We start from the raw sequence: 16,235 nt of genomic DNA, 5'->3' as shown, positions 1-16,235 counted from the left end.
TTTGTATTTACTGTTTCTGTATCAATATCTTCTTTTGCGTGTGTATATCTCGACCGTCTTCATTGGCGGGTCGGTTGATATCTCTGCATCTCAAAATGCTGTCGAGGCATGCGGGCCGCAGCGCCTCTCTTCACCATGCGGCTGCTTTCAAGTCAATTAGAATACCTTCCCGGCTCCCCTCTCTCCAGGCTTGTATATCTACCTTAAGCCCACGCAACGACCTGGGAAAAAACCTGCGACCATGGCGTCGTGGGCTGGATCTTGGCTTCGGCTCGCACGAGCGAACGCTTGCTACAGCCGTGGATGACTTCAAAGTGGAGGGAATGCCGTATAACCACCTCTCAAACTCATCAATACCACCTTTCCAGGCACCGACATCACCATTCGAGATTCACGCCTTCAACCCCGCATCACCTTTGACTATACCTGAGCCGGGACCTGCAAGGCCTCAGACAAAAATGAACACCTACGGCATTCCCGGCGAACCTGAAGATATGCTCATGGTATTTGACGCATGCATCAAAGTAGGGAAACTGGAAAGAGCAGCACTCGTGTTGAAGCGTCTTGGCACCGCTGGAACTGCATCTGACGAAGAGCGAATCATTCTCAACAACCGGTATCTCAGAGCATCTCTCAACCAAATGCGCACCAAGCCCGATCGAAAGCAAGCCGAGCAGCTCCACCAGTGGTACGAGCTACAAATAAGAAGCAAGAATTTGCCGCATACGGCCGAAACAATTGCCTGCATGCTCAAGGCATCTCTGCTTTCTGAACGGGGCGCTAGATTGGACCGCCTTGTAAAGCGATACATGGGAATGGCACCAGACGAAGCCGGGTTACGAGTTCTAAGCATGGACGAAATTCTGAGCGACCAAGATCTTGCCGTCATTACCGAAATCTGCCCAACTTACAATTTTGCGGCCGATGAAGGTGGCCTGGAAGACTCAACTCTTACGCCGGACAAGTATGAAGAAGCGCAGGCTTCTCCTACCCTTGAGGTTGAGCTTGGCGGAACAAAAACCTTTGAAAGTGCTCCGGAGCTCATTCCAACTCCGCAGCGAGGAGAAGGCCTTAATACACTGAAGAAGGGCCTTGGACTCTTGTTGGGGCTACAGGATGTGGACATTTCCAAGCTACCGTATTCCGACAGAGTCGACATTCAACTTCAGCTGGAAAGAGACTCAATTGGTTCGGCGATTGAGAAATGGCGTCTCGATAACAAGAATCTACAAAAACGAGGCGTCACCACCGCTTTATCGCCCTCTTCCAGAGAAGGCTCCATGTCGCAAAACATGGCGTCGTGGATGAGCGCCATGGAGAGCCGCATCCATCAAGAACTGCGATTGATTGAGCTGTCAGAAGCGAAAAAGTCAAAATCGGACAAAGATCTCACAAGATGTGTCTATGGTCCGTTTATCCAACAGGGTGAACCAGCACGTCTCGCGGCTGTAACGATACTGTCGGTTGTCAACCTTGGAACTGTTCTCGGTGTTGAAAAGGGCATCCCTATAAGCAGGTTGATTACGCATATTGCAAAAGCTGTCCAGGACGATACCGAGATGTACCAGAAAGAATTGGCCGAGAGAAAGGCTCGACGACAGCGTAAACTTCGCTTTGTGGGCGAGGCGGACAAGTCAAAGAAGAGCAAAAAGACCGACAGCAAAGATGCCAACCCCGCTCTACTCGATGCAACTGAGCAGCAGAAAACCATGGAAGAAAATAGCCGGGAACCCTGGTCTATACAAATCAAAGCCCAAGTTGGCTCAATCCTGCTACAAATGTTGATTGAATCTGCCAAAATTAACGTTGTGGCAGAGGGTTCAACATCCAAAGAGCTGATTAGCCAATACCAACCCGCATTCAATCATCAGACGCTACTTCGAAAGGGCAAAAAGGTTGGAGCTCTCACTTTCAACACCCACTTGGTTGAGCAGCTAAAGCGCGAGCCAATGGGTGATTTCATTGCCAAGCATCTCCCCATGATTGTTGAGCCCAAGCCTTGGTCGTCCTTCAGCGAAGGCGGATTTTTGGACAGCAAAACTAGTCTTGTACGAGTGAAGCCCGGAGACGTCGAGCAAAAGTTGTATAGCAACGCGGCGATCAAGCGTGGAGATATGACGCAGGTGTTTAAAGGCCTGGATATCTTGGGTAAAACAGCATGGATCATTAATAAGGATACCTTGAATGTTATGATGGAGGCGTGGAACAGTGGCGAAGAGATTGCCGACATACCCCCTCTCAACCCAAACTTGGAAACCCCAACAGAGCCGGATGCTTCAGCAGACCCCCTTGTCCGGGGCAAATGGATTCGACAAGTTAAAGCGATCGAGAACGAGCGATCTGGCTTGCACTCTCAGAGATGTTTTATGAATCTACAGCTGGAGATTGCGCGAGCCTTCAGGAACCAGACGATATATTTCCCACACAATGTCGACTACCGAGGAAGAGCTTATCCTATGCCTACATATCTCAACCACATGGGTGCCGATCACGCGCGAGCCATTTTGAAATTCGCCAAAGGCAAAGAGCTGGGGGTGCGAGGTCTGCGGTGGCTGAAAATTCATTTGGCCAACGTGTACGGCCTGGACAAGGCCAGCTTTGACGAACGTGAAGCCTTTGCGGATGACAACGTGGCCAACATTATTGAGTCGGCCACCAATCCCTTGGGAGGCAGTAGATGGTGGCTCAAGGGTGAGGATCCGTGGCAGTGCCTCTCTGCGTGCTTTGAACTCAAGGCCGCCCTTGAGCTTCCTGACCCCACAAAGTTCGTATCGCATCTGCCAGTTCACCAGGATGGTACTTGTAACGGACTCCAACACTACGCAGCTCTCGGCGGTGACACATGGGGAGCGAAGCAGGTTAATTTGGAGCCTGGAGAGAGGCCTGCCGACGTGTACTCTGCGGTCGCCAACCTAGTCAAGGAGGCCATCGCTAAAGATATGGAAGACGAGAACAAGTTTGCGTTGGCACTCCACGGAAAGATAACCCGCAAAGTGGTTAAGCAGACTGTGATGACGAATGTCTACGGTGTTACCTTTGCCGGAGCCAAGAAGCAAATCTGCAAGCAAATCGACGCCTTATATCCCAACCTGGGCAAAGAATGCGGCATTCCCAACATTCTGTTGTCTACGTATATTGCGAAGCAAGTCTTCCAAGCTCTTGCCACCATGTTCAGGGGTGCCCACGACATCCAGTATTGGCTCGGAGAGATTGGTGGGCGTGTGTGCCGAGCGCTGACTCCAGCTCAGCTACAGCAAATTGTCGACTCGTACGGCGAGGGCGAGGATGGCGCTTCTCGCGCTAGCAAAACCAGGAAAAAGGCACCTACTGGAAAGAAGGTCGAATTCGACGATCTTGTTCAGCAGTTTCGTTCATCCGTTGTTTGGACAACGCCACTTCGAATGCCTGTCGTTCAGCCTTATCGCAAGACCACTGCACGAGAAATCAAGACCTGTCTTCAAGCCGTCATCTACCCTTTGAGCGACCAGACGGATCCCGTGAATAGGAGAAAGCAGCTCCAAGGATTCCCTCCCAACTTCATCCACTCTCTAGATGCCAGTCACATGTTGTTGTCAGCGCTGGAATGCGATGCTCGAGGACTCGACTTTGCTGCCGTCCATGATTCATTCTGGACACATGCCGGAGATCTCGATGTTATGAATGAAGTCTTGCGAGATGCCTTTATCCGAATTCACGAAGAGGATGTCGTCGGCCGCTTGGGCGCCGAGTTCGAGGCTCGCCACCAGGGGTCCATCTATCTTGCAAAGATTGACCCCGATACCCCTGTCGCTCAAAAGATCAAGGAACTACGCAAGAAGAGCAAACTGTCTCCGAAGGAGGAACTCCTCCTTGAACACAAGCGCAACCAGCTGAAGCTCTCCGGGAATCCCTGGGACCTTGAAGCTGCTAAGCAAATCGTCACCCCCGCATCTGTGTATGAGGACATGATGGCTGCCGAAGTCGACATGGATATCCAAGAGGATGCCAAGGATATCGGACTTGGTGCCATCCCGGAAGACGAGGCCCCCAGCGTAAATGCAGAGGAGATTGAGGCCCAAACCGGAGACTCTTCTCAAGCTGCGGAGCTGGCTGAGCGGCTCATGAAAGATATGGAGTCGTCCTTCTTCGAAACCCAGCTTGCGGGACAGAAGAAGGTGGCTCCCGCCAAGAAGCAGAAGAAGACGCCGCTTCCTGTTTGGCTGCCGCTTACTATCCCAAAGGTTCCCGAGAAGGGCGACTTTGACGTCAAGCGCTTGAGAGAGAGCAAGTATTTCTTCTCATGAAAAGGACAAAGACGGTGCGGCGTATATATCTTGTGTATACTGCTATGACCATGTATAATGAAGGACGGTTATTAAAAAAAAAGGGAGAATCGGAAAATGGAGAGGGGTCGGTAAGGCGTTGAAAATCTTGTGCATCTATATGGCGTTTTCATTGATTCAGCACTGGAGTTTGAAGAACACGGGGGCATTTTTCAGCGATTTTGTATACAAACAATGTATATTAGGATTTCAGATGGGAGAGATTGATTGACAACACCAAAATGGTGGTTGGCCAGCTGTACATCAGTGCAATACTCCACGGTCATGGCCAAGCTATGATGAGAAATTATGTAAAAAAACAATCAAACTATCAGATAAAGACAATTTCTCGAAAAGTACTATGAATCACGTAGAACAGTTTCATTTGTCGTAAAAGTCTTTTCACCTGGTCTATGTATATAATGTATGTCTGTTTACCTGACGGTAGCATTCTTCAGGGACTTGACTGTGCAAACACCACCGCTCTCAGTCACCAGCTTACCAACGCCAGTCTTGCCAAGCACCTCAACGGCACTGGCGTCAAAAGCAGCCTCGAGGCCATCAGTAGTAGTGAAACCAGGCTGGAAAGTCTCCCAAATCTTCTTCTTGGGGTTCAAAACGCCCTCGGGCTCACCCTTCCATCCCTCAAAGAAGACGCGCTCACCAGCCTTGGCACCCTCGGGAGGAGTAACCAGCTCGACGGGGCCCTTGTGGTCGTCGACTTCGCCCTCCTTGATCTTGGGAGAAGCGGCGAGGACCATGGCAGAAGACTTGATGCCTCGCATCTTGACGGGCTTAAGGTTGCACACGACGACAACCTTGCGGCCCTGCATCTCCTCGAGGGGAACAAGGCCGTTGAGACCGGAGCAGACGGTACGGCAGATCTGGCCCTCGTACTCGGTGGTGTCCTCGCCGGCAGGATCGCCCATGGCAATGGTGGAAACGAAGAGAGAGTCGGCATCGGGGTGGTTGATGGCCTTGAGGATATGGCCGACACGGAGATCAATCAGGCAGGGAGAAAGAGGGGCGGCAGCAGCGGGAGCCTTCTGGGGCTTGGGGGCCTTGGGGGCCTTCTCCTTCTTAGGCTTGTCACCTCCAGCGGCGGCGGCGGCGGTACCCTTGGCTTCAGCAACGACCTCCTTGGCCTTCTCCTTGACCTCCTTGACCTTTTCCTTGGTGCGGTCGGCGAGAGTAGCTTGACCTCCAGCAGCGGCAGCAGCCTTCTCCTTCTTGAGGCGTTCCTTTTCGGCCTTGGCGTCAACGGGGGGTTTGACATACAGGACCTCCTCCTGGTTGACCTTGACCTTCTGGTCATCCTTCAGATCCAGGCCAAAGACGGCGGCGTTTTGGACAAAGTCAATGTGGCGGACGATGTGAGGAAGACCCTTCTCGCCGGTACGCTCCTCAGGAGTCCACTTGGCGACAAGAGGAGCAAGAGTCTCATAGATGGCGACATCAGCCTTGCTGGGCTTGCTGCCGAGAAGAGTGGTGCGGCTTGACAGATGGCCGTTGAGAGTTTCGAGAATCTCAGACTTGTTGTCGGCGGACTTGAGGCGCTCCGAGGTGGTGAGCCATTGCTGGATCTCGGCCTCCTCAGTGGTAGAGTACTTTTGAGAGCTGAGGGCTGCCATCCTGAAGGAGAGATAGGAGACGGGAATGCGATAAGATGTATGGGCTGAAATGCTCGGGAATGAGCGCAAGACTCGACGCAGAAACAGCTTTGCTAGTGGTGAGGCTGAAGCCTTGGATGCCGGCTTCTTGTTGTCTATGTGAGAATGTGAGCTTTGGAGTGAGTGACTCCGAGATGGACAATTTTTTGGTGGCGGGGTCAAATCATGGTGCGATGGAGGGGCAGATTTCGGGGTCTGTGGCGGAGGCGCCTCTCACCAGCCACGATCGAGCTGGAATCGTGGCTTGACGCAGCGATCGAACACTTTACGCGCAACACAAGAAAAAGAGGCACGTGACCGCGTTGCTATTTCGCGTTTCTCTACGTCACGCTGCAGTTCAGCTCTCTTCACGATTTGCTTCCCTTGGATCCGAGCAAAAGGTGAATGCAGCTTGGATTTGGCTGCAATTGGCGCTTTTCCGCGGCGTGACGCTTCACTTTTGTATCACTTTCTTCTTGGTTCCTGCATTAGTGCATTTCACTTGCTTTCTCTAGGATTTCTTCACGCGCTTCTTCTTGTGTGACTTGTGAATTCTGGTTACTCGGCTGCATCGGAGAATATTGGCCTTGATTTACTTGACGACATATCTTGTTTGCGTGTTTCTTGTTTTGAAGGTTATTTTCTGTTACGATTCTCATCATGGCCAATACCTCGGCTTCGGAGGTTGAGTCAATCATGTCGAATTCACGGACACCGCCAACTACCGCACCTAGCACTCCGCCGACGGATCCTTTCGACGATCAAGGCGATGTAGGTCTTGTAGATGAAGACATTATCAAAGAGGAAGCCAAAGCACGACTCGCCAATAATGCCGTGGAGGAGACCCGACGCGCGAATCTTCTTAAGCAACGAAGAAAGAAGAAGGCAGAGACAAAGGCAGAGCGTGAAGCCAAGGCGCGAGAACTGGACGAGCTGCTACAGAAGAGCGCCGCCTTTAGCGATATCTTGACAAAGAAAACACAAGTTCTCGGCCGTGTTGGTAGCAGTTTAAATGGCAAGAAGCTCGGCGAACACAATCTGCAGATGGCTGCACAGCCAAAGTGCATGGTTGGTGGTACGATGCGCGAGTACCAGCTTGAAGGGCTTACTTGGATGTACGAGATTTGTTCACAGGGTATGAGCGGCATCTTGGCTGACGAAATGGGTCTGGGTTAGTGAAGCCTTTTTCTCTTCACCCTTCTCATCCAACGGCGTTCTAACCTTTAATAGGCAAGACGATTCAAACCATCGCACTGATTGCACTTTTACGAGAACAAGAACAGTATCTTGGGCCACATCTCATCGTGGCACCACTCAGCACGCTGTCAAATTGGATTGACGAGTTCCACAAATGGGTGCCATCTATTCCGATCGAGATGTATCATGGCAACAAGGCCCAGCGAGAAGAAATCTTTCACAAGAAGATCATGAGCCATCTTAAGTCTGGCCGGCCCACCAACAAGTTCCCCGTCGTTTGCACATCTTACGAGATGGTGATCAATGACCACCATAACTTATCCCAAATCAAATGGGAGTTTATCATCATTGTAAGCATCTTGGTCTCTGTTTCAATCTTTGAGTCGTTTGCTAATGCACCATCAAACAGGACGAAGGTCACCGTATGAAGAATGCCGACGCAAAATTATTCCAGCAACTGCGGCAGTTTTCATCTGCCACTCGTCTTCTGATCACCGGCACGCCGCTCCAGAACAATCTCAAGGAGCTTTGGTCCCTACTCCATTTTTTGCTGCCAAACATCTTTACCGACTGGGAGGCATTTGAATCATGGTTCGACTTTTCGGAGTTGGGGGATGAAAAGGGAACACAGCAGTTCATCGAAGACCAAATGAAGCAAGATTTGGTCAAGAAAATCCATCTCATCTTGCAGCCGCTTCTACTGCGCCGCATCAAGCAAGACGTCGCCGCTTATTTGCCCAAAAAGCGAGAGTATGTTCTGTTTGCTCCAATGACAAGGGAGCAGACGGACTTGTACAACGTCATTTCTAACAAAAATATGGACACTCGATCATACCTCGAAGATAAAGCTGTGGAGATAATTCGCAGCAAGACGGCCTCCCGGGCTTCCACGCGATCTTCTTCTCGGGCGAGATCGACAGCGAAGGCGGAAAAGGACGAGAAAGCGGTTTCTCTACCCCTTCGACAAGGAGCTAGAAGCAAAAAAGTCGAAGAACGGTCAGCGTCGCCAGCTCCCAACGCCTTTAGCCTCATGATGGGCAAACGGGGCCCAGGGCGGCCGCCTAAGAATGCCAAGCCCGACCCCCTTTCAACGCCCAAAGCCCAGAAATCGAAGCGAAAGAGTCCGCCGACCTCTGTCATGTCAGAAACGAAAAGCGCAAAATCTAGTCGACAGTCTACTCCGCTAAGCGTTCGCAGCCGTCGCCAGGCCCGCTCATACAAGGAGGCCGACTCTGATGAGGAGAAGATGTCTGATGACGAATTCGAGGCAAAGCTGGCCAATGAAATGGCCAACGAAGAGGATGACGACAAGGATCCGGAGCCAATGTCTGCTGAAGAACTGGAACGAGCGCAGACTCTAGACATGGCTAGTATGTTTTCTCCCACTTTCCTCTACGTTGAGATTATATGGATGCTAATATGCTCGCAGAAAAACAAATTTCACGCAAGAAGTTGGGTAACCCCCTGGCTCAGCTCCGGCTGGTTTGCAATACCCCACACAACTTTTACAATCCGTGGGCTATTGCTACCAATATTCCAGTGGATGAGACTATTGTGACGGCATCCGGCAAAATGCTTCTTCTCGATCGACTGTTGAAGCATCTCTTCATCGATGACCACAAGGTGCTCATATTTTCGCAATTTACCACACAGCTCGACATTTTGGAGGATTACTGCAGAGAACTGCGTGGCTGGAAAGCCTGCCGCATTGATGGCAGCGTTGCTCAAGCGGACAGACGTGAGAGCATCAAACTCTTCAACGAGGACCCGGAATACAAGATCTTTTTACTATCTACTCGTGCAGGCGGCCAAGGAATCAACCTGGCCTCTGCGGACACTGTCATTCTCTTTGACAGCGACTTTAACCCCCAGCAGGACTTGCAAGCTCAGGACCGCGCCCACCGTATTGGTCAAACCCGTCCAGTGCTGGTGTATCGTCTCGCCACGAAGGGAACGGTGGAGGAATCCCTATTACTTTCCGCCGACGCCAAGCGACGACTAGAAAAGCTCGTCATCCGCAAGGGCGGGTTCAAGACAATGGGCCAAAAGCTCAACGAAATGGAAGAAGACTTAGATCCCGAGACATTACGAGCTTTGCTGCTCAAGGATGGCCAAGTGTATGAAGTGTCAGGCGGAGATGATATCTTGAGCGACCAGGATCTAGAAACCATATGTGATAGGAGTGAGGAGGCATTTGAGAGGGCTGCTAGGGGAGATGGCGATGCGGATGGATTCAGAGTCGTTGAGACGGGCGCTGACTCGATCAAGATGGCTAGAAAGAGCTGAGTGATTGATTTTCTGAACTACAAACATGATAGCTACAATGAAGTACAATAATATATTGCTAGATGAGAACTAGGTATGAAAATAGATGAAGGACTGAATGAATGACTTGTCAATGAAGCGCCCTGAAGTTGATGAAAATGAGAGGATGACGAGAGATCTGGGAGGTGAAAAATACAAGGCCACAGCTACTGGGGAGAGTTTACACAACAATAGATGAAAATCGGCTTTCTTTCATCAAATCTCCTGGAATTGAATCAGTTTGATAGGAACCATGTGAAGTAGCAGAACTTCAATATCCAATGAAATCCCCATACAAAGCAGCTTCGTCTCTCTTTCCCTTGGCCTGGTCTCAGCTGATGACAGTCGGCGGTTAGGCCTGCTGCCTGGATTGAGATTTCCCAGCATTTTTAACTCTCTCCCATGCCTGGAGAGCCGACTTGACTTGGCTTGGCACCGGATCTCAGCGAGATTGACCAGTAATATCATACCTACTGGGTTGGGTTAAAAATGCTGTGAAGAGCTCAAGCTGACTGAATTCTCAAAAGTACTTTCCCAATTGAGTCGCTCAGCAACTCTTCAAGATCATGGCCTCGGGTGAGATTAAAATTGCTGTGAAAGGGCCGGCGTCCCAACCTCAGGCCTTGAGAAACTATGTCGAATTAGGCTTCATTTTACGCCCCGGCAGACCGATTCACAGCATTTTTAACCTCTCCCAAGGCAGGACTAGTGAGCCTCATCTGTTGACCCTCAATTGCACAGCAATTTTAACTCTCCACAAGTCCATATCATAGAGCGAAGTGACTCCATTGCGACGGCTTTGGGCAGCAATCGGGCCTAGACGGAGCAATTAGGCCTTGTTTACGACATTTTAGAGGTTGAGTTGAGCTATGCTCCGGAAGTTTGCAAGACAGCATGTCGCCATAGTGCCTTACTGGATGATTAAGGATTTATGCAATGATAATGCACCAAGGCATAGCCTTTCTTGATATTAAAAATAGAATGAAGGAAATGAATGCTACTTGACTTCTTCTGTGGATTTGCGTATCACTATGCTCAATATAGTATTCCTAGAAGCCGACCGAGCTCAGTACCCTTGATCATCCGCAGAGCGGATATCACTGAATTGACCTGGGCTGCAACGTTTAGCAGAACAACGAGTTACTGTGTTTCGCTGAGACGGCTTGCTTGGAGGCTGGTTCTACTGATATAATAAGGTGTCTATTATTACTGCCTTCTTCCGGTTTCTTATGATGGCTGCTGCTGACTCTATCTGTTAGTTTGCCGCATCTCGTATGTTGCTGCTATTGTTATTGTTGGGGTATACGAAGGGGAAAAAAGAGATCGGTGAACTTCGAAGCATTTTTTAATTACTCTCTCACTGGCTGAATGTCGCAACATCCATATCCCAATGCCTCGGACCTCCCGCGGGAAGGACTGGACTAGTAGTAGGTATTTCTCTTCTCGTGCGTGATGTACATCCCGGGTCTTCACAGCACTTTTAGTCTCACCCAAGGCCATACATGAATCCCGGAGGATCGCAGAGGGACCCAACTGGAGAGTACTTTTGTCAAATCCACAGCGAAGTCATGTTTACAGCATTTTTCTTTAGCTAACCTGGAGGCCATGAAAGTACATGTACGCATACAAGGCGTCCCACTCGACATCTTTCACAGCAATTATAACTCTCCCCAAGTCCTTATCATGGAAGACAAGAGGGGACTTGAGTGGTAACGAAATCCTTTTCGGATTTTTGGCAAGAAGAGTTTTCTTTACAGTATTTCAACGTCCTCGATCTTGAAGGATGCTCAGCATCTCCTATCATCGCCGTGTTCCTCCAGCTTCTTCAAGTCTAAGTACGCATCTTAACATCCGCTATTTTACTGCTCCTCCACCACGTAAAAGTCTATGCTATTTGGACCTGCTGCGAGGGTGTGCAAGTTCTCGCAGAGAAATTCTGCACGCCCAGGTTGTGCCAGTGATTGGTGCCAAGTCGATTCTGCCTCACGCCTTGGGCGGAGTCGATTGACTTTGCCCATATGCGATTGGAACCAAGTGTCTTCGCGTTCCTGGCGTTCTCTGATTCTTCACAGCAATTTTAACCTCCCTCAAGGCCAGATGATGGAGGACCGGAGGAGACTCAATTGGGAAAATTTTGGGCCGCAATGGAGCCTAACCTGAGCGCACCAGAATTCTTTACGGCACTTTTAGCACCGCCTCAGAGCTCAAGAGGTTCAATTCGGTTGGATTCTGTATTCTTGCGAGATATCCTATCGTCATGACTACTTGTTGGAGGATTGTTTGCAACAATGCAAAAAGGCACAGCCCCGTCTCGACTAATACCCTGGAACAAAAACGAAGGAAATGAATACTGTCAGTGCTCTCATGTGCCAGTACGCTCGCCGCAATGCATCCAAAAGCCCACTTAACTCGGTATTTCTCATCTCTTCTCAGAGCTGGAGATCCTTCCTAGCAGGATGAGAAATCATTATAATTCCCTCCGATGGGTTACCAAGAGGCCAACTACAGACGCTGCCTCTCTTAAATTCGCAGAGTAAGCGAGAAAGAGTTCAGATATCGATGTTGGTCACAAGCATCGCATTTCTCTTTGCCTACCGTGAGTAGTTTGAGAATGCCAAGGGGGCATTGATGTCAAGTTCACGCTCATTGATGATTGGAAGCCTCGTCGAGCGCCTTCGGATAAACAAAAGATTCACAGCATTTTTAACCTCACTCGAGGTTGGGAAGGACTAGGTTACACGCAACTCGGACTCATTTTCTTACAAGCCGCCAGTAGTATTACATTGTGATCACTTGTCTAGCCATGCAAGGTAAGGTACGTTGCATTAAATACAACTGTACATCTTTTTCAGCATCACTAGTCATCAGTTCTATCCCATGCCTCTCAAGTATAACAGCAACGATCAACTATCCGTGACCAGCTCTTGATTCCACAAAGATCTTCATGAGCAAATGGTCAACTTCCCAATTGTAGCACGGTTTTGCAAAGGTGTTGCTGTCTAGTACTCCAAGTCGGCCATCCAGCTTGTCGTATCTCAAGTCACAAGCTTAACATGCACGGCTATTTATATGCGCACTAATATCATGTATGATGGGAAATTAGCGATGGTAGATATTTAAAGAACAAGGTCCTCGTATCCGAAGACACTTTCGTTGCATCTTATCAAGGTGCTCAAACTGCAAGTACTTGTAGCCCACTAGAGTGTAGGATCCCAAGTTAGGATGCTCGATAGCTACTCCCGCAAACAAACACCATCATGAGACTGTTATATGGATGTTTGCTTAGTACTGGGATCTCTGTAATAACCATTACCTTTTCAGAGTCTATCAACGGTTTATTGCGCCTTCAATTGTCAAAATTGCTGCTAGATGGTGTGATGTGATGCCTCGCTCGATGCAGCTATTCTTCATGTCGGTGGAATTCGGCCTACGACAATGATACATGGGCGCAAATGCGCAGGATGGCTAAGCAAATTCTGCTAGATTTCCTTGACAGAAAAGTTAACCTCTTTCAGAGTCAGCCGAGGCTAGCCCCAAGTAGGGCCTACTTCACAACATCTTTAATTCTGCCCGAGACCTAGTTTGACGAATCTTGAGCCATCACGGACACCATTAGCACGCCTTGAGATGGGTAATATGATGAATTTCCTTTAATATTAATTTGCTCACAACCTACTTGTACTATCGCTGCCTTGTTTCCATCTCTTCTTGTCACTAGTCATTCTAATATCCGCCGTTATTGCTGCCCTCGGTGTAACACTTGACACTAGTTATAAGTGTCGTAGTATTGTATCTAGCTACCTACTTTATAACCGTCAAGGCGTTGTATGCCGATCGTTTCCAGATTGCCTGCTGACACAACTCACTTCGCCGTGACTCAGGCCTTACGCAGGCATTTAAACCTCTATCGAGGGCTCCTCCGTAGAGACTCCGTTTTCTTGCAGGGGGGGATGGCCGTGTCCTTCCAGGATAGGGATGGTAGTGGAGGGGTGTCAGTCGGGTTACGAGGATGCCATCTGCGGAATGTTATTCGTGATTTAGGACATGTGATGAGTGTAGCGTTCAAGGTTCTTACGGGCAGGGCCTTGTTTTTCGTGTAAGTGGACATGGGACAGCAAGATGGACAGGTTCATCTATCAAGGCACATGGGCATCCGCCACTCGGTCAGATCATGGCGCGATCTGCTAGGTTAGCCAAGACTCGCCAATCAAGATGCTAAGACGGGTCCGAAAATAGACAAACAGCTCGATCGATTGACGGAATGGAGAGCCCCTCTCAACGGAGAATCCCCCACTTGGGTTTGCTTGTGGGGGACAGAAGACGGGCAGCACGGGCTGCTCATGGAGGTAGAGGACCATCTTTTGGAGATGAAGAGAAATTATGGGTGAAGACACAATATAAAGACATTCATAGATGAGATTCCAAGATTGCATGAGCCTTCAACTCTGTTTCAAATGGTCATGATGAGGGACTACAGACGAGGCTTCGTTCCCCCAACTCCCGCTGCTATCAACTGTTAGCTGCATGCGTTGACGGAGATGGCCGCCTTCCGGTTAGCAGCCAACAAAACGCCGATGGGATATTCGGGAGCCATGTGCCGCGCGCACCGACAGCCGTAGAGACAGCCGTCTTGGCAAATCGTATTGACAGGCAGACAGTCGCATGTAGCAGCAGAGAAGAGGGTTGTCAGGACTCCCGGACGAATATCCAGCACTATAACTACAACCCCGCAAGTCATCTAAGCCGCAATCCAACCACATGATATCGTGAGCATGAGAAAGGATCGCGACATCGCCACATCCTTCACGCCGTTCTCCCTCCATGAGTGGCCCGCTTGTGATAACAACTTCCCAAACAGGCAACTCGCTGCAACTTAGACTCAGTATTAGCTCCAACGAATCCCGGCACTTTTATTATAGTTGGAGAAAAGACGCCATTCTGCCTGCAGCTGTTGAGATAATATGTCACACAGCCTGAGCCGTACCGATCAATGCTAAACCACACAAGGGACGTTTGAATGCTGGCGCACTGCGGAACACGCCCCCTCACCAAGTCCAAGTCCAAGGTGATATCTCGTGCCTCCGGCGCTACGGCATCTGCTATCCGATCAACACCAATCCAAGGGCAAAGGGCGGAGGTTTTTTGACCCGAGCGCTACCTACGGGGGACGGGGAACGGGAGGGGCTTTTTCAAGAGTTCCTCGACATCTACGGACGTTTTCCGAAAACAGAAGCTCATCAAAACCTCTGCAATTGTCTACGGGCGTCTTCCATCAAACGTACTGGCATGGGAATTACATGCGCCGTAGGAATCTTTGAACAGCGTCCGTAGACATGTCGAGTCTCGTATCTCGGCACTCAATTAGGAACGTAGTAGTACTCGTACTTTTGAAGTTTGTTTAGATCACGATGCCGCTGCGATAAGACTTCCGATATAGGCAACTCGCTGTAATTAGACTTGGTGATTCCAAGTTGGTTGTGAGGATGAGGCGGATGCTGAAAAACACATAAAAGGTGCCCTCTGGATGTTTACTCAAAGGCTTTTGATTCAGAAGCACCATCTCGCAACAGCTCACTCGAACAAGCTTGAGCAAAGAGTCAGTTTGGCAAGCCTGTCCTATCACAAAGAAGTTTAAGGTCTAGGTGAGCATCTCAGACTACCTCCCCCCCTCAATTCAAATACATACTTGGCCCAATAAGACTATAATCAGTACATGGGAATATCACCAACACGCCTCAAATAGAATTCAAATTTCCATCACTACTTCACAATGTCTGTGGCACCACCCCCCCAGGGCTTAGGCAGCAACTTCAACTACTTCCTTGCGGATGGAGGCAATGCCATTACTGGCCTCAACGTTGAGATCACCTTTGCCGAGCCTCTCATCTCTGCCTCAAACGGCTTTGGCTTCCAGCTCAACGGTTATGCCCGTAAGCAACCCCGAGTCTTATTCTTGCTTGTATAGCATAGTACTAACCCCTTATGTGTTGACAGAGGAGCTCGCCGGTGCCCCCAGCACCACCCCGAACTGGCAGCAATATGTAGTCTTCTCCCAGCCCGGTGACCGCACTCTCTACGGTATCATTGACAACTGGTCTGGCACCGTTCCCGCCGGCACCTATCAACAAGTCATCAACAGCGAGTCCACCATCACAACTCTGCCCAAGGCTAACCAGATTCCCGCCGGTGCCGTCATCAACATCATCCCTACCTTCAGCTCCAGCAACGTCATCACTGGCATTACCTATGTTTACACTCCCCCCGGCGGCCAGGCCGTTTCCACATCCGTCACCCTGACCAGCCTCCCCGTCTACGGCAGCAACCGCAGAATCACGTCCGCATATGAATCCCCCATCTCCGCTCTCACCCTCAACATCGTCGGTGACTACAACGCTGCCGACGGACGCTTCACCTCTGGCTCGGGCACCATCGTCTACACTGCTAACCAGCCCCTGACCGTCCTCACCACCGAGCCCAGCTACACCGCGTTCCAGGACGGCACCGGTGAGACCGCCAACACCGTCTACGGCAGACTCCCCACCTCAAACAGCAAGACCATCACCCAGACCTGGGGCATTGACAGCTCCGGATCACCAAGACTCGGACCCGCTACCCACGGTATCCCGCTGCCCATTCCCCCCAGTGCTTGGAAGGCGAAGCAGGAGAAGCGACGCAACGCGGCGGGCGTTGAGAACCGATCTATCGAGGAGGTGGAGTAAATGTATGTTTGGGAGGGAAAGTATGGTTGTGGGCATAGTGATGTAAAGTCGAAGACCATCATCTA

The 16,235-nt window shown here is 50.1% G+C and overlaps 4 protein-coding genes across 4 annotated transcripts; 3 read left to right on the top strand and 1 right to left on the bottom strand.

Annotated features, from left to right (window-relative positions):
* Positions 1-95: 95 nt before the first annotated feature.
* On the top strand, positions 96-4,283 carry Triagg1_5156 (uncharacterized protein; the record flags this gene model as incomplete). The annotated part of the gene is made up of 1 exon (XM_062899639.1): positions 96-4,283. The coding sequence occupies one exon, from the start codon at positions 96-98 to the stop codon at positions 4,281-4,283; it is 4,188 nt and encodes a 1,395-aa protein (XP_062755981.1).
* A 452-nt stretch (positions 4,284-4,735) lies between these two features.
* Triagg1_5155 (uncharacterized protein) lies at positions 4,736-5,932 on the bottom strand (the record flags this gene model as incomplete). The annotated part of the gene is made up of 1 exon (XM_062899638.1): positions 4,736-5,932. One exon carries the CDS (start codon positions 5,930-5,932, stop codon positions 4,736-4,738), a length of 1,197 nt encoding a protein of 398 aa, XP_062755980.1.
* A 678-nt stretch (positions 5,933-6,610) lies between these two features.
* Triagg1_5154 (uncharacterized protein) lies at positions 6,611-9,433 on the top strand (the record flags this gene model as incomplete). Its single annotated transcript, XM_062899637.1, has 4 exons — positions 6,611-7,121; positions 7,181-7,497; positions 7,557-8,517; positions 8,577-9,433. 4 exons carry the CDS (start codon positions 6,611-6,613, stop codon positions 9,431-9,433), a joined length of 2,646 nt encoding a protein of 881 aa, XP_062755979.1.
* Positions 9,434-15,221: 5,788 nt separating this feature from the next.
* Triagg1_5153 (uncharacterized protein) lies at positions 15,222-16,170 on the top strand (the record flags this gene model as incomplete). Its single annotated transcript, XM_062899636.1, has 2 exons — positions 15,222-15,381; positions 15,446-16,170. The coding sequence occupies 2 exons, from the start codon at positions 15,222-15,224 to the stop codon at positions 16,168-16,170; spliced, it is 885 nt and encodes a 294-aa protein (XP_062755978.1).
* Positions 16,171-16,235: the final 65 nt, after the last annotated feature.

This window comes from Trichoderma aggressivum (genome assembly GCF_033847375.1).
Source record: "Trichoderma aggressivum f. europaeum strain CBS 100526 chromosome Unknown scaffold_017, whole genome shotgun sequence".
NCBI classification, from domain to species: Eukaryota; Fungi; Ascomycota; class Sordariomycetes; order Hypocreales; family Hypocreaceae; genus Trichoderma; species Trichoderma aggressivum.
Note: the sequence above shows the minus strand (reverse complement) of the source record. Positions and strands in the feature narration are given on the sequence as shown.